Raw genomic sequence first — 16,797 nt, forward strand, 5'->3', positions numbered from 1 at the left:
AGAGCCCAGCAGTCGGTAAGGTACTGGCACTCCCCCTAAGGCAGAGGCAGTGAAGACAGAATTTCCTGCAGCCAGAATCCTGACCCCCCCCCTTTGGTCCCAAATGCCACCTGAACCAGCTCCCTGGGATCAGAGGTCCTGAAGCTGAGGAACTTCGCCCCTTGCTCTCCAAACTCCCAACCTGTCCTCCCAGAACAAATGAATACGTGATTGGAGGGTGCCACAGTGCATTAGGGTACAATCCCAGAGGGTTTGGGATCCTAGGACGATGACTTTCTTGACCTCTTTCCCCCACCCCTCACCTCTGATCTTCCCACCCAACTCTATAACCCAGAGTCTGGGGTCAGCCCTAGGCACTGGGATCTGGGTGGCTGCCCTGGGGTGGGCACTCCGTTGGTGTCCAGGAACGACTAGATTCCCCAGGGCCCTACCCTACACCTCTGGGAAGGGATTCTGGGAGAAAGGGCGACTCCGCCAGGGGCCAAAGAGAGCTGGAGTCCAAGCTAAAGCATGGGGATCCCCGTGAACCCCCCACCCCACCCGCCCCCCAACGCTGCACAGGCTGTGTCCCAGGCGAGCAGGAATAGGACCTCGAAAGCGCAATTTCAGGCTGCTCTCCTCCGCTTGAGGCTGTTTCCTCTAGCACGTCAGGGGTGCCCCGTGGGCCTAACAAAGCAAAAGGGGTCGCACCGGACTGAAAAGCAGGGGACGCAGGTCCCGGGAGGCCGGGGCAAAGTGAGCGCAGCTGCCAAAGTCGGCTGCCCCGGTCAGCAAAACTTTGTCTCCCAGTGCGCAGGCGCAGGGCAGGGTTGGGGGACAGGAGAGGGAGGGGAGGAATCCTGAGGCAAGGGGAGGAGGGAGGGAGGGAGGAGGGTGGTGGATTAAAATAAGTAGGCGGCTCGGTGCTAAGGGATGAGTGAGTCGGAGCTCGGTCTCTCCCCAGCAAGTTCTCAGCCGCTCCCGGTTCAGACCCAACCAGGGAGCCCCGAGCGGGGCTCACCATCCCCCGAAGGGCAGGACTCCGGGGCAGTCGAGCGCTCCCGCGTGTCGGGCGCTCCGAGTCCCCGCAGCCGGAGAGGGGCCAGGACTCTAGAGCTCCGGGGGTGCCTGTGGAATCCAGCGCCTCTGGCTTCCCGGGTCCCCCGCAGCGGAGCCCCAGGGAGGCCCTCAGCCCGGGACCGCCGCGGAACAAGGTAACTGCCGTCCTGGGAGCCCCTGCTCGGCGAGGGGAGTGCGGGCAGCGCTCCCGGGTCCCCTGTCACAGTGCGGCGGGTGTCTTCTCTCTCTGGGTCCCAGAAGGAAGCTCCTCTTGCTGAAAGAAGGCTGCAGGACCTTTGTGAAAGTGAGAGCAGCTGCAGCCCGGGGTGGTTGGGGGTGCTGGCTCGGGACTTCCCGCGCGGGGTCTTCGGCCTCTGACCTCCGGGGAAAGAGGGGGCGGGCCTCCACTACTGTTCCTCGCGCGGCCGGGCTCCAAGGACTCCGCGGCGAGATGCCCGCGGACTTCGGAAGTCAGCCTGTGGGCCCCCCTCTGAGAAACCGAAGAAACTTCAGCGGGCACAGACTTTCCCGAGATGCACGCCTAGCTCAGTCTGACCTACTTTAGCTGACGAAGAAGGAAAAGAGAGTGGATGGATGGCCACGGCCGCAGCCGACGGCGCCAGGGACAGGTGCATGCCCCAGCTAGGTCGCGCTTTTCGTGCCAGTTTCTTTTTTCTTTTCTTTTTTTCTTTTTCGGAGTTGCGCTCAGGTATCAGGCCGGCTTCACCGGGAAAGCAGGGCCGCGTGCCTGACCCAGTCTCGCACTTGTGCTCTAACTTTGGGGTGTACACTATAGGATCATTGCTCTCTGCAGTCAGGGCCTGGGGAGTAACCCGCCGCTCTTTTCGGTGCAGGGAAGCGCGCAGGGGGGCGCGAACACTTCTCAATTGGAGACCCCCACGCCCAAGTAGTGGAAACGCTGTGGGTGCCCTGAGTGTCTCCGGTTTGGGGCTTATAAGGGAAGGATTCGTTTCCTCCCCGGACTATCCCTTAACTCAGCCTTCGGGAGAGAAGAGAGAAGTCGAAGGAAAGAGGGAAAGAGGTGAGGGGCTGCCTGCAGAACTGCTTTCTTTCCCGAAATGTTTCTGATCCGAAGAATGAAAACCCACATCCCGTCCTTTTTCAGCAGCTCGCGCGGTAGCGGGATAGGCTCTCAGGGTGTAAAGTAGCTCCGAGGGTTCCTTTGTTGCCACAATTTGGTAAATTTCAACCGGGCTAAGAGCTGCGCGCTGGCTTTTGGGAACAGAAACCACGTGCAAAGCTAGTTGCTCTCCCAGGATCGTGGCCTCCGGGGGAAGAGAAGGGGCTGACAGGGACAGGAGACGACTGGTGGGTAGATGTTCTATCCTAGGCTCCTCGAAGTGAGTGCGGTTTCATTAAGATTGGGGAACAGATCGCTAAGGACCCAGCCGGCGTTTAAATGCCAGGGGACGGCCGCCTAGCCCAAGGGTTCGTTCGATCTCGTTTGTTGGGAGAATTCAACACAAGTATCCTGTGGTGGTTAGTCCTCCCACCAGGGGTCTGGACGCCTGTCACTACCAGTGTGTTGGGCATTCGATGTCAAGGATGATTTTCTGGGGCTGCTGCTGGGCTCCTTCAGGCGCAAGCTCGTGGAGCTCGCTCGGTCCTCATTAATGCAAGCAGTTAACTCGCTCACGCTCAATTAGCCCCGAATAAACCACTTTAATAGACTCTGCACACTTCATTAATGCCCGGCGTAGGGCTGGCTGCAGACCTGGGATGGGCGCTCCACCGCGCGAGCGAAGCAGCGCGGGCACTGCGCAGGGGACCCAAGCTCGGAAGCGCGAAATGCTTTTGCTGCGTGTAGTCGGGATCTTTACCCGCACCTCCCGGGTCCCGAGGCTCCAGCTCCTTGCCAAGTGGATGCCTGGCCCGGGGAGCGGTGTTTCCCCTCGTGTTTAAAAATCTAAAGCGTTCACACAAGGGTCCCGGGAGTCAGGGCAACGGGACGCGGAGGGGCTGGGAGTTCGTCCATCCTCTCCGGGTGGAGAGGCGAGTGTGAGACTATGTTTTTCTCTTGGTTGACCGCCTGAAACCGGATCGTGCATTTGGCCCATTCTTGGTACTAGTGTTAAGGAGCCACGTTTCGAACGAATTTCGTCCCGGGGAAAGTCGTTGGCGAGAGCCTGGAGATCCCTGGCCTCCGAATGCGGCAGAAAATAAGAAACTGGCCGCGCTGCTGAAGAAAATAAATTGAGTGTTGGGGGAAACAAGATCGGGCAGATAGCCCGGAAAGGTTGGCTCCCGAGAGCAGTGATGGCGGCGAACGCCCCCTCCCCCTACGGAGCCCCTGGTCTTCATGGCTCCTAGGGGTAGGTGAGGAAAGGCCAGGTTAGTACCCGGCGCTGGTGGGTTTCCCACCCGGGCAGCGAGCGGGCTCGGGCCCTTGTGCAGCCCAGAGCCCTGCCGCCACCGCCGCTCGCTTGGCTGGGGATAGGCCGAGCACCAAGAGGAGCAAGCTGGGGCCAGGGTGGCGCCGGGCTGGCCCCGGGGAGCCAGAGATAAGGATCTGATTTCCAGCGCCTGGAGGGGAAGAAGAGGTGACAGCAAATCAAAGAGCGCTCACCTCGCCTAAGTCTGGGCCAACCTTTGAAGTTGGCGAATCTTCTGTTTTTTCCCTTCTTCCTCTTCCTTACTCCCCAACCCCAAAGGGCCCCTGCTTTCTCTCTGGCCCCTTTCATATTTTGCTTCGCAGTGTCTTAGCGCTCTAGGATGATCACGGGGCGCCAGTGACCGAAGCATCAGAGAAGACTGGTCCCAAGTCCCTGGTTCTTCCACCCGCGTGGGTACTCCTGCTCCCCAGAAAGGGTCACTGCAGAGTTGTCCCTCCCCTAGTCTGAGGCTGAATTAATTGCTGTCTTGACGCTGGGTTTTCAGACCATTGCTAAGTAACTTGCTGCTGAAAATTTTTGCAGATTCTCCATGTTTTGCACCTTCCACCCCTAGCTGAACCACTGTGCCTCCCGGACCACTATTCAGCCAGTGACCTCTTCTGCCAGCTTCCAAGGGAAAGCGTTTCTGGGTCCGGGTTGTCCTTAGTCCTTCCTGAATGGGCAGGGCACTCTCCCATTAAAAGCTTTGCGGCAGTGAAAGGCTGTGGAGTCTCCGGCTGGGCCTTGTGCCCTTCCGCTGAGGGTCAGCTAGGCTGGGGAGATTGTCTGGGTGGCGTCAATGTCTGCCCGAGGAAGGAGCACAGCAGTGGCCTGCACAATTCAGGGAGGGGGACTTACTGCAGGTTAGAGGAGCAATCTGATGAAGAGAAGAGGGGGAAATGAGGAGTAAAGGAACAAGTGGGCAGCAGGGGATTGAGACAGGCAAGGAGAGGGGCTCCCCAAGTACCTGCTCCCACAGTGACTTCTTAAGCAGCCCCCAGCTCGGGGCCCAGAGAGGTCAGCACTTGAGCCTCCCAAGGCCCCCCCTGTGCTTTCTACTTTCCTTCTCCATTTTTGCTTCCACTGGACAGACTGAAAATTAGGAATGTCTGGGAGGCATGGAGATGAAAGTTCTCTTCTGCAGAGCCCTGGTCTGTCCATGGAGGCTGGAGACCCCGACCAAGCCGGCCAGGAGATGCCCGTCTGCTGGTCACTTCAGCATCCTGGACTTGCAGTTGGAGGGGCAGAGATCAAAGCGGCCGAGGCCCAGCCTCAGTGCTCTAGCCCATGGGCATACCCACCTGCCCAGGTGTCACAGCACGGGGAAACATCCGGAGAACCCAAAGACACTGCCCCCTTTAACATGGGGGTACGGAGGGTACTGAAGCTCCCTCCTGTGTGCGGGCAGATGTCTGAATGAGTAAATGAATGTGGGTGTCAGTGTCCTTGCTGAAACGAAGGTGAGCCCCAGGGGCTGAGGTAAGGAGTCAAGTCCAAGAGCCAAGAGGGTGTTCTCAGCTGGGCTCATTAATAGTGAGGCGGAAAAGCAAATCTGATTTCCAAGGTGAGACTTTTGAGGAGAGAGAAAACATGGCTTCTGGAAGCCAGTTGAAGATCAGCTAGTAGAGCTTAATGCCCAGGAGGCTGGAGACATAGAGATGTGTGTGTGTGTGTGTGTGTGTGTGTGTGTGTGTGTGTGTGTGTGTTGTCTCTCTGTGAGGCCCTTCATGGGTTGGGTGTGATCCCCTGTGTGTGCATGTGTGTGCTTACATGCGCATGTGTGACCACATTCGGGCAGTTCCTGCATTTTGTCGGGTAGCACAACACTGATCATCTCCGTTTATCTTTGCGCCTTGTTGCCAACTGCTCCAGAACGTGTGAATCCCTGTTTATCTGTCGTTGTGCTTTTCTCTGTTTGTTAATCTGCCCGTGATTGTGGAAGTGTGCTTCCAAGTTCCTGTTCTCTTTGCGGGAGAGTGCAGTTCTGTGTTGACTCAGGCTTGTGTGGATGTAAATTTCCACAAGCCAGTTTCCCTGTGCTCCCACCTCTCTCAGGGCTCTGGGCGCTGGAGGCCCTCCCTTCAGTTCTTGAGTTGCTTAGGATTTAGTTTCCCCGCTGGTTTCTGTAGCAAGTTGTGTGTCTCTGCAAAGGCCATCTGGAGGGAGCCCTGGCATCAGAGAGGGTTCCATCTTCTCTGTGAGGGCAGTGGGTTCCCTCAGTGGGGTCTCAGACTCTCAGCATCTGCCCTGGGGGACAAGGAGGGTGTGGCGGGGCTGGAATCCAGAAGGAGGACCACCTACCCTGAACTTCTCTTTTTCTCTCCCTTCTTTTTTCTCCTTTCTTTTGCAGATTGAGCTTGAGAACCGAGGGCAACTACCACAATGGGCAGCAAAACCTTGCCAGCACCAGTGCCCATTCACCCGTCTCTGCAGCTCACCAACTACTCCTTCCTCCAGGCAGTGAACGGCCTGCCTGCCGTGCCCTCGGACCACCTGCCCAACCTGTACGGCTTCAGTGCATTGCACGCTGTGCACCTGCACCAGTGGGCGCTGGGCTACCCTGCCGTGCACTTGCCTCGCTCCTCTTTCTCCAAAGTGCCTGGCGCTGTGTCCAGCCTGGTGGACACACGCTTCCAGTTGCCCGCCTTTCCCTGGTTTCCTCACGTCATCCAGCCGAAGCCCGAGATCACCGTGGGAGGCAGCGGCCCCTCCACGCTCAAGACCAAGCCACGCTTTGATTTTGCCAACCTGGCTTTGGCTGCCACGCAAGAAGATCCATCCAAGCTTGGCCGGGGGGAGGGCCCTGGGTCCCCCACTGGTGGGTTGGGTGCCCTCCTGGATGTAACCAAGCTGTCCCCAGAAAAGAAGCCCACGAGGGGACGCCTGCCTTCCAAGACCAAGAAGGAGTTCGTCTGCAAGTTCTGTGGCCGCCACTTCACGAAGTCCTACAACCTCCTTATCCATGAGCGGACGCACACGGATGAGCGGCCCTACACCTGTGACATCTGCCACAAAGCCTTCCGGAGACAAGACCACCTACGGGACCACAGGTACTGCGGGTGGCCCCCGGAAAAGCTGTCTCTCGGTCTCTGTCCTCACAGTCCTCCTCCTCCCTAATGAGGCGGTTGGTGAGCCCAGCTCTGGCTCCAAGCATCACAATTTCTGGGAATTCTCTAACATAGCAAAGGAAGCCCGACAAGGCTCAGGGTTCTTGGAGCATGGGTGGAGAGGGCATGGGAAGACGAAATCAGGTCTCCATGAGCTCCAGACAGGCATGCACAGTGGCCTCACCCGTTCTCCCATCCGCAGCTCTGTCCAATACAAGTTTCTGTGGTGATGGAAAGTGGGACCCTTGACACGTGTCCCCACGGAGCACTTGAAATGTAAAACTAGTGAGACAGCGAGATTAACTTTTTAGTTTTCCTGAACATTAATTTTAATAACTACGTGTGGCTAGTGGCTGCCAGCTTGAACAGCGCAGCTCCACTGCCCCCCTCCCTCCCAGGTCCCCTCCTTCACCTTCATTGTTAACCCAGGCCTTATAAGGAAACCGCGCTTGTCCCTGGGGGAAGGCAGGGATGGGCCTAACCCGACCATCCAATGCATCAGACATTGTCTAAGGGTTTCCTTCACTTCCCTACCTGACTCACAAACTTCTCATGTTGCCCACTCCACACTAGGTACCCCCCACCTCCCCCTTTCTTTTGAGGGCAAGTACCTTGTTGCTGTGGGAGGGGATCTTGGATAACTGTTTATAACATTACATCATTTTGCAAAGATTAATTTCTCTGTTTTTGCTTTCAGATATATTCACTCCAAAGAGAAGCCTTTCAAGTGTCAAGAGTGTGGGAAAGGATTCTGCCAGTCCAGGACTCTCGCTGTCCACAAGACGCTACACTCACAGGTGAAGGAGCTCAAAACCTCCAAGATCAAATGCTAAAGATTGCGTCTGGGTCACCAGTACCCTGGGTCACGCTGCCCCCTCGTCTGGAGGGACCAGAAGCCGAAGGCGACTCCGGCGGGCAGCAGGAGGGGTTCCCGGGAACTTTCCCTATCCCAGACTTGTCCCCTGGGTCCCGGGCGCACGCGGAACTCGAGAGCCCCGCCGCGAGCCGTGACCCCAGCCGCCCGGGCGGCTCCCCCAGGACGCGGCTAAAGTCTTGGCCAAAAGGCGGTACTCACGTGGCGGAAGGGAAACTGCATTTAAGAAAAGAACGAAAGCTCCGCGGAGCCGTAGCGGCGCCTCTCCCAGAAGTATTACTTTTTCTATTGTTATTTTATACGTTTTCTTTATTATTTTTTTCTTTGACCATATAAGCTTGTAACTCTGCCTGCGGAGAGAGAGGGGCGAGGGAAAGGAGTTCTGCGCCTTCGCAGCTCCCACCCCCTCCTCCCGTCCCCATCCCCACCCCCGGGAGCCTGCAAAAGTGTAATCCGTGTATCAGCTTCAGCAGCCCGGCCCTGAGGTCGCGGGGCCGCGGATGCCCCCTCCCTGCTCCGCCGCGAGGCCGTTTGCCGGCGCTCCGACTCGGACGGCGGGGCGGGGGGCCTTGGGGCCTGGGGCTGGAGGGGGCCCGGCCTCCGGCTCCCCTGCTCCGCCGCCCGGTCACCACGAGCGAGCAGCGGGCTAGGAGCAGGGCGTTGTATTGCGATTGGCACTTTATGCTGACCATCGGTAACAGACATTTATCACTGGAGTTTTTTTAAATATGAAATAAACGGTTATTTTACAGGCATTGCAGGATGGGTATTTTCCCTCCCGAACACAGGAAACTGGGAGGCTCCTTTCCTCGAGAGGAGCAGGTTTCCCTCCCCAACCTGTCCCGCTTCCCGAACCCCCGCCTTATTGAGGCGCTAGGGCTGGGATGGATGCAGAAGCCTCCTCTCTCCCTGTGTTGGTCTTTCTCGGATCCCGTCCCATGTTTATTTTCTTACTTCACTCCTCCATCGGTCTTAGGTCGCAGTGTCCCCACTCCTCACCTCCAAAGGGTGGGGGTTTATAAAGAAGTCGGGCCTGCGGCCAGGCCAGTACGTTGGCCGTGAGAAATCTCCACGTCTCCGGGTGCCGGGGTCGCTTAGGATCCACTAAGGAAACAGAATGTCACCCACCTCTCCAACCAAAGGCTTCGCTACTGACCTCTGGCATCTGCTCTGGGGACGGAAGGGGATGCCTTCACAGACAGCCTCAGGACCAGTTCTGTTCCGTGGGCCCTAGTACGCGGCTGCCCGTGCACAATCCCCGCTGCCTCCCCAGAGCCCCAAACCTACAAACCCCCTCCATTAGCATCCCCCAGACACAGTTCTCTGCCTGGGGCTCGTCCCCTGCCCGGAGCACGGCTCCACGCCCGCGAAGATTCCCTACAGTTTTTAAAGCCTTGTTAGGAATGGCGGGGGCGGGCGCCCTGGGAGGCCCGGGAAGTTTAGGAGGGGAAATCTGAGTCCGCCCTCCACAAGTTGAACCTTCCCCGGGGCGTCTAGTTTTCCCACAATTAGAGGCCAGGCCGCCTGGGGCTCCCCTGCTCGGGGCGGGGCGGGGCTCCCCAGCTCCAGAGTCCCGACCGCGGGGCGGCGCAGGCGGTGGCGCCCGCGGCCTTTCCCAAGCCGAGCGCGCGGCCTCTCGGGCTTCTGTGCCCGGCTCTCGGCGGCCCCGTACAAGGCTGGGCCGGGCTTCCCTGCCGCGGGGACCCAAAGCCCCAGCCTCAGGCCGGGCCGTGCGGCCTGAGAAACGAAGCCCCCGCCGTAGGAGTTAAAACGCTCCAGCCTTTCACGGCGTCGTCCCCACCTCCTCCGGGTATGCCTCCCCGCGCAGTGCGGGCTTGAACTCCGCGGTTCCGGAACCCAACTTGCCCCTGTGGCCTCGGCTGGGCCCGCCCTGAGGAGCCCGGCCCTCCTTCGGAGCCACGCTGCCCCCTGCTGGAGAGGCCTGAACGGGCGGCCCGGGACGGGGGCACCTCACTGCATCCTGCGCACGACTCGTTTAGATCAACTCTCTAAATGAACTCTCCGCCGCAGGCCCCGTCCACCACTCATCTAGATGTCTGGTCTTGCCCTCATAAACCTTCTTGACCGGTCCCACGGCCCACTGCAAATGAGCACTGTCCGCTGCCGGGTTTGAACCGGCTTGGGGGATCTCCTCTAGGGGAACAAGATCACAGCCCTTCTTCCCCCAGCTTCGTAAGGACGCTCCCCAGGAAAGAAACGGAGTCTGGATCCAAGAGAACTGTGATTTCTGGGCGCAGAGAGGGAAGGTCAGTCAGTGCATTTTGGGTTTTGACAGCTTTAGCCAGCCAGTGCCCGCCATAGTAAGGTGTGCACTTGGCCATGGCTTATGTTAGGGCCCATGGCAGGAGCCATGTCGGTTCTTTTATGAGCTCCGTGAGGTCAGGGAGACCTGGCAGCTCTAAGATGACAGTGCCTGGGTACATACAGCTGCCAGGGAAAGCTTTGGGCACCTGTGAGAACCTGTGAGAGCGTCTTCCTCAGTTACTGGCTCTTTTCTGTGTTCCACCTTTTTCAAGGATTTACTACTGCTGCCGCCTTTGCAGCCCCCACATTAGCCACCTCCCAGTCCCCCAGGACATCTAGAGCCTCTGCAGTGGGCCACCCGCCACGGATATGGAGGAGGTTTGCAGGCGAGGTTTTTCCATTTTGGCCCACCCCACCTCTAGAAACCTGAATCCCCTTCCTTCGGTCCCTCTTAGATCCTGCAGTTGAGAGACTTTCCATATCAATTGTGTATCCTTAAAGGATGGATTCCCAGCACAGGGTTTATAGAGAGGTGCTGAGAGTGGGGCAGGGTACCCTAAGAAGACCTCCACTGACTCAGTGCCTCCACCTTGCCTTGCCCGACCAGTGGCTCACTATCATCCTGATGGACCCAGAAACCACTTCTCGGCCTAGCTCGCTGCGTCTATACCCTGACAGTGATTTCATGGATTTCAGCACAACAAGTGGATGGGCAGGCTGGGGCTGCAGGCCCCCAGACACCACACAGGCTACAATGCCCTGGCAACACGGTTGGGGGAGGCAATTTCCAGCTCCCACTCTGCGGGTAGCAAGAAAAGGCAATGAGAATGCCGGAAATGCTTGGATGGGTTTTATTGCTTGCCCACGCTGCAAGGGAACCCCCCCCCCGCCAAGATCCCATTCCTCTCCACCCCCACCCGCACCCCGACCCCAGTCTTCAGACATTAAGCTTCTTTGGTCTCAGGTCCCCAGTGTGACTTAGGTCGGTTTTCGGGAGTGAAGGAAGGAGAGGAGAGTTCAGCTGGGGCCCTCCCCGAAACCGCTAGGCTAGCTGTTCCTGTGAGGACCAAGTGCGGGGGGGGGGGGGCGCGGAGGGTGCACTACTCCTCGGCGGGACACTACTCGGCGGGACCTCTTTGCTGCTGGGTAGAAGGCTCAAGAGACCTTCGAGGCACCCTGGAGCTTCCTGGTGCTCGCTCTGGGAGATCAGTAGCACTCGGGGTGAAGAACAGCTCGCAGGGGCTTCTCCCCAAGAGGAACACGTCAAGGTTCCACCTCCTCCTTCCGAATGTAGTCAGGGGTCTGGGGCGTAGGATGGGCCATTTTTTCTTGCGGACCTCTTGGCCGCGGGAGTCAGAGCTAACATAGGGTCGGGGGGAAAGGGAGAAACGCAGTGGACTGACTGGTCTAGGGCTCCTGGATACCACCTCAGCTCCAAGAAAAGGGAACCTGTGAGAGCAAACCCAACCCCCACCCCTGGAATCTTGGTGCCTCCAGAGCCGGCTCAAAGGCATCCCGCCCCACTTGCCACAGAACTAGGGCGCTGTGATGTCACACAGGCCGCTGGCAAGATATGCCGGGGCTCCGCCAAGTCTACGGCGGTATCTCATTTATGCAGTTCGATGACGTCACAGACTAGCGGCTCCCACATTTCCCGGCCCCGCCCTGCGAATCCTGCCAGAAACGCGCGGAGAATCCGTTCGTTCCCGTACAATAGGGTGCACCGACCCGGAGAGCTGGTCGGGGCCCCGAGTGAGGGAGAGTGCCCGGCAGTTCCCCTCCGGAATCTCGCGGCTTAGAATGCTCTCCCGGCTCGTAGGATTTCAGAGCACCCGGGGCTGCAGGATACTAGCCCCGCCCACATTGCCCCACCCCGCCCCGCCCCACCCGCCGCCTCTACCACTGCGCAAGCTCTGCGCGCAGGCGCAGAAGGAACTCGTCGCCCAGCACCGCAAGCCGTGGAGTTTGCCATTCGGCGGCGGTCCTGGGCGGTCGCTCCGGGCTTCAGTCTCCCGCTTTCGGGTGTAGCGAACACAGAGTACCACTGGCCCAGAGGGCTCATCCTACTATCGGTCTTTATGAGTACTAGAGATACTAACGCCGAAGGTGGCAGCTCTGGGTTAATGCGGGCTAGAGACCGTTGGAGTTCCTATGGCGCCTCGAATCCAGCGCTGCCGTGGTCCGACGGAGGTCCCTGGGATTCGAGCCGAGAGGGATGGTGCGGCCCGCCCCAGCCCTAGATCCAGTGCGGCCCCAGTCTTTTCGAGCAGGGTTTTCGAGGCAGAGGTCTTGGTCTCCAGTCCAGCGGAGCTCTTGGACGCACAGGCTTGGTCACCCGCCCTACCGTTCAGCCTGGCTTTCTGGGACGCTGCGAGAACCAGACTGATGGTTGGGCCCACGTTCCTGTTTCAGATGAAAAAATCACTATGGACATGAGATAGGATGGGGGGAATCAAACGTCATGTCAGTGGCAGAGGAAGAATTACAAGCTGCGTTTCCTTTGAGGCAAGGGGCCTGAAGACCCAGTTGTAGCTTTTCCTGCCACTTAAAAGGTCAAAGTCATATACATATTTTCTAAATTGTTTATTCACCGCTCGAACCAACAACTGGGCCCTAATGTGTTGCAAAACAACTTTGGCGTTTGTGAAGCACCATGTAAAGGTATTAGAAATGCTCCTGTCAGCATTCTGAGGTAGCCTGCCTCCCAAGCTGCCTTATTCTTAAGAGAATCTTCTTCCGGTCTTTACTTCTCAATCACCCAGAGATAATGAAATGGGATGGAAGAAGGATATCACCTGGGCTGGTGGTCATGAAACTTCCTAGAAAATTTGAAAGAAGCCACCTTTAACTCCATGGAGACAAATGGGTAAATCAGTTCACAGATTATTGTTATATTTGCTTGAGAGAGGAAGGTGGGAGACAAAATGTAAGTGCCCTACTTACCACCCCTTTGTGGCATATGCCTAGGGAGAAAAAAAAAAAACAACTTGGGGCAGACTGAGGTGTCAGGCAGGGCAGGGGCCTATACATGTGGCAAATGTGACTGCACACCCACCCGCAGTCTTTGGATATGCGCTTTCTTTGATTTCTACTAGCGTGTCCAGAGCCTACAGATAGTTGTACACTGTTGTTACATGGACAGATCTATAGGAATGTTCCTCTTCACCAGCCACCGGAGCCCTGGTTGTCTGATACCACTCTTGGCCATTTTGCTTGGCCAGTGCTAGTTCCAGCTCCAGCAATCAGAAAATAGAAGGACTTGGAAAAGTGGGATGGATGGACAAATGGAATGAGTTTTGTTTCTTATTTCTAAACATGGATCTTAGCAGCTCAGCCATCTCTGGGGAGGTGTAAGCATAATTAATTTTCAATGTTTGGTTTGACCGATCTCTTGCTTGTGAGATAAGATAAGGGGTTTTGTTGTAACAGGGGCGGGGATGGGTTGCTTTTTGTCAGTGGTAGTAGTGGGTACCACTTGGAGACTGTAAGTAGATGGCGGCATGAGAAGTTTTTATACGGGACATGGAATAACGCTAGAGGAGCCGGGGCAGGAATCACTAGATTCTTCACCTCGCAGAAGACCAGGGAGGGAAAATGAGCTTCCAGAGAATCCAGGTCTTGCCTGAAATAATAAGATTTATTTGGGAGTTTGGTTCACTTCTTCTTCTTCTTCTTTTTTTTTTTTTAATGTTATGTTAGTCACCATACAGTACATCATTAGTTTTTGATGACCTGGGGCAAGAGCTGAACATGTCTGTGCAGAATTCAGAATATCTTCAGTATCTCATAGCATACATAGCTCCTCCTGTAGGTCTATGGTGAGTGAAGAACCAGGGCAGGTGTGGTGCTGTACCTGTCAGGGACAGATTCTATTACGGCCTTGTTAGAGAGACCTGCCCACACGGAAATATTTGAGCAGAATCACCCTAATGTGAGTGGAGTGGCTCAGAGAGTTCTTGTTAACTATTACAGGGATCTGTACGCCATTGACTTATCTTTTAAATCTTTTTATCTTCTATGTTCTTTTTAGTTTTTTAATTTCTTGGTTTTTTAATTCCTAACTTTGGTACTTGAGTGTGTTAAAAACTCCCACCATGATGGTGGTATTTTTTTTTTTTTGGAGTTCTAATATATATGTACATGTTCAGGTTTGTCTCTCCTTGACAGCAGTACTCATGGGAGAGTCCTCAGTGTGGCGTTGGGGACCATGGTAGTGACCGGGGCTTTACCACTTTGGGAAGACTGTGAGGCCCTACTAGGGCTTCTCCAGGCAGGAAGCCAGGCAAGCTTTTGCCCCTGGCAAATGATGCTTTATTTTAACTATCGTTAAGTATGTATTTAACTGGGCTAGGGAGGATTAGGAGTGTTGGGGGAGGGCACTGGATTTTGATGTTTCCTTAGCTTTCTTTCCCCATATTTTAATTTAAACATTTCCAGGCATACAGAACAATAGAGGGAAATTTATACTGAACACTCACTCATCCGCCATCGAAATCCCACAATTAACATTTTACTATATTTGCTTTATCACATTTCCTTCCACCACTTCATCCCTCAACCTTTTTTTTTAAATGAAAATTTATAAATACAGAATAATTGAAAGAATAGGACAAAGAACACTCTCATATCTTCTTCATAAAGTCAACAATTGATCATGTTTTGTTATATTTCTCTCTTGCTATCTTTCTCCCTGAACCGTTTAAAAGTTAGGTTCAGGGGCACCTAGGCGGCTCAGTGGGTTAAGCCTCTGCCTTCGGCTCAGGTCATGACCCAGGGTCCTGGGATGGAGCCCCCCCATCGGGCTCTCTGCTCAGCAGGGTGTGTGTTTCCTGCCCCCATGCCCCCTACCACCTGTCTCTCTGCCTACTTGTGATTTCCGTCTGTCAAATAAATAAACAAAATCTTAAAAAAAAAAGTTAGGTTCACTTCATTATATTTTAGCCCTAAATAATTCAGCACACATATTTTAGGAATAAAATATGTGTTATTCTATATTACCACCACATTGTTATCAATAATAATTTTGCCTAATATCAAATGTCCCATCCACATTAAAGTTTCCCCCAATTTTCCCACCATTTGAATTTTTAGAAATCAGATTCCAGAGTTTTTCACATTACATTTGTGTCTTTAACATCTTTTAATCTAGAACAGTTCTGATTTTTTTTTTAAACTTTAATTTGAATTCAGTATAGATTTATGGGAAGTTACAGTTATAGTACAGGAAGTTCCAGGTACCCTTCCCCCATTTTCTCCCATGGTTACACCTTGTGTAATGATAATGCAATATCCTAAGAAAATGGATATTGGTACCATGTATGTGTGTAGTTTTATGTTGTTTCCCCACAAAAATAGGAATAGGTAGATTCTACCTATTCTACCACCATAATGAAGATAGAAGCAGCACAAAGATCTGCTGGTATCAGTGTTTTAAGAGTTTGAGTGAATGTAGAAACCTTACCTCCTGTTGTGGACCAAATGTGTCCCCCCCAAATCCCTGTGATGGAATCCTCACCCCCTGAGTGATGTTATTAGTAAATGGGGCTTTGGGTCTTGAGGGTGGAGCTCTCGCAAATGGTGTTAGTGCCCTTGTAAGAAGGGGCTTGAGGAAGCTTGCTTCCCTTCCCTCTGCCCAAGACCATATTGGGGGACACAGCAAGAAGTTAGCCATCTACACATCAGGAAGAGGACTTTCAGCAGACACTGCATCGGTTGGCACCTTGATCTTGGGCTTCCAGGCTCCAGAACTGTTAGAAATAAATGCCTGTCCTTTTATGCCAATGAGTCTGTGGTATTGTTAGAGCAGCCTGACCTAAAACACCAAACTTAAAGCACTTTTATCCTTCCTGTTTATTTCTTAAATATTTCTTTTACATACACTGACATCCAAGTCATACAGTGTTCTGTTTTTTTTGCTTTGATCATCAAACATAATTTAGACAACTGAAGAGGAGAAAGTCTATTGTATTTAGCCATGTTTTTGCTTTAAAATTTTTTCCCCCTTCTTCATAGCTTTAGTTTCCTTCTTTTATCATTTCCTTTCTGTTTGGATAACTTTTTAAGCTATTATTTTAGGGTACGTTTGATGGTGAAAAATTTTCATAATTTTCCTTCATCTGAGACTGTCTTTATTTTTCCTTCATTCCTGAAGGATAATCTCACCAAGTACGGAATTCTGGGCTGATAGTTCTTTCTTTTTAGCACTTGAAAAATGTTGTGCTACTTCCTATTGAGAGTTTAAAAAATTCCAGTGATTGTATTTTTTTTTAATTCTGAAATTTCCACATTTTTAAATATATTCCATTTCTTTGCTGAGACTTTCTACTTTTCAGCTGTTGCAAGGGTTCATAATTGCTCATTAAAGTATTTTTATGATGGCTGCTTTCATATTCTTGTTGATACTTTGAACATCTGTGTGATCTTGATGTTGATGTGTGTTGATTATCTTTTCTTTTTCAAGTTAAAGTTTTCCCGGTTCTTGGTCTGACGTGTAATTTCCTTTTGTGCCCTTGAAATTCTTGGTATTGTGTTCTGAAACTCTGGTTCTTATTTTAAATCTGTTTGAATCTGAATTGCTGTGACGCGGTGGGAGAAGGGGAGCTACCTCACTAGTATTGTGTGGGGTGAATGTCCAGCACCCCCACTTGGCTTCCTCGGCACCCTGGGAAGAGAGGGGTGCCACGCTGCTACTTGGTAGAGGTGAGATTTCAGGTTCCTCTCTAGGCCTCCACTGACACCATCTAGGCTAGGAGGGGAGAGATCCTTTTTGTTGGTCCGTTTTGTTGTTCCCACGTAGCTTCTGCGGGGGTGGGGGGAGGGGGTAGGGTGGAAAGCCTTGTTACCTATCGGCCATGATGCAAGTTTGGTTGCCCACTCAGTCTTCTCAGATACACCTGGATAATGCAGGGAGGAACCCCCCTTTGTAGGTGGACAAAGAAAGAAGTCCAGACTCCTCATTCAGTCTTCCCTGATGGGTAGTTTATGGCCTTTTGAATATCTTGTCACATAAGTGAACTGGTATTGGCCTTATGGAACTATACTCAAGGGACAAATTTCTCCACAAATTCCCATTTCCTGGGAGCACTTCTTTTATCGTTCTAATGTAATCCTGGGTTGCCAC

General features: G+C 53.9%; 1 protein-coding gene across 1 annotated transcript; it reads left to right on the forward strand.

Annotated features, from left to right (window-relative positions):
- Positions 1-914: 914 nt before the first annotated feature.
- On the forward strand, positions 915-8,166 carry OSR1 (odd-skipped related transcription factor 1). Its single transcript, XM_080814179.1, has 3 exons — positions 915-1,193; positions 5,782-6,481; positions 7,236-8,166. The coding sequence occupies exons 2-3, from the start codon at positions 5,814-5,816 to the stop codon at positions 7,369-7,371; spliced, it is 804 nt and encodes a 267-aa protein (XP_080670305.1). The 5' UTR covers positions 915-1,193; positions 5,782-5,813; the 3' UTR covers positions 7,372-8,166.
- The last annotated feature ends 8,631 nt before the right edge of the window (positions 8,167-16,797 follow it).

The sequence above is a fragment of the Martes martes genome (genome assembly GCF_963455335.1).
Source record: "Martes martes genome assembly, chromosome: 9".
NCBI classification, from domain to species: domain Eukaryota; kingdom Metazoa; phylum Chordata; class Mammalia; order Carnivora; family Mustelidae; genus Martes; species Martes martes.

What these genes read in the sequence shown, in the direction of transcription:
- OSR1 (XM_080814179.1), top strand. Translation starts at nt 5,814, where the DNA reads ATGGGCAGCAAAACCTTGCCAGCACCAGTGCCCATTCACCCGTCTCTG. An exon ending in GACCACCTACGGGACCACAG is followed by an intron (nt 6,482 to 7,235) that starts GTACTGCGGGTG and finishes TTTTGCTTTCAG; the next exon opens with ATATATTCACTCCAAAGAGA.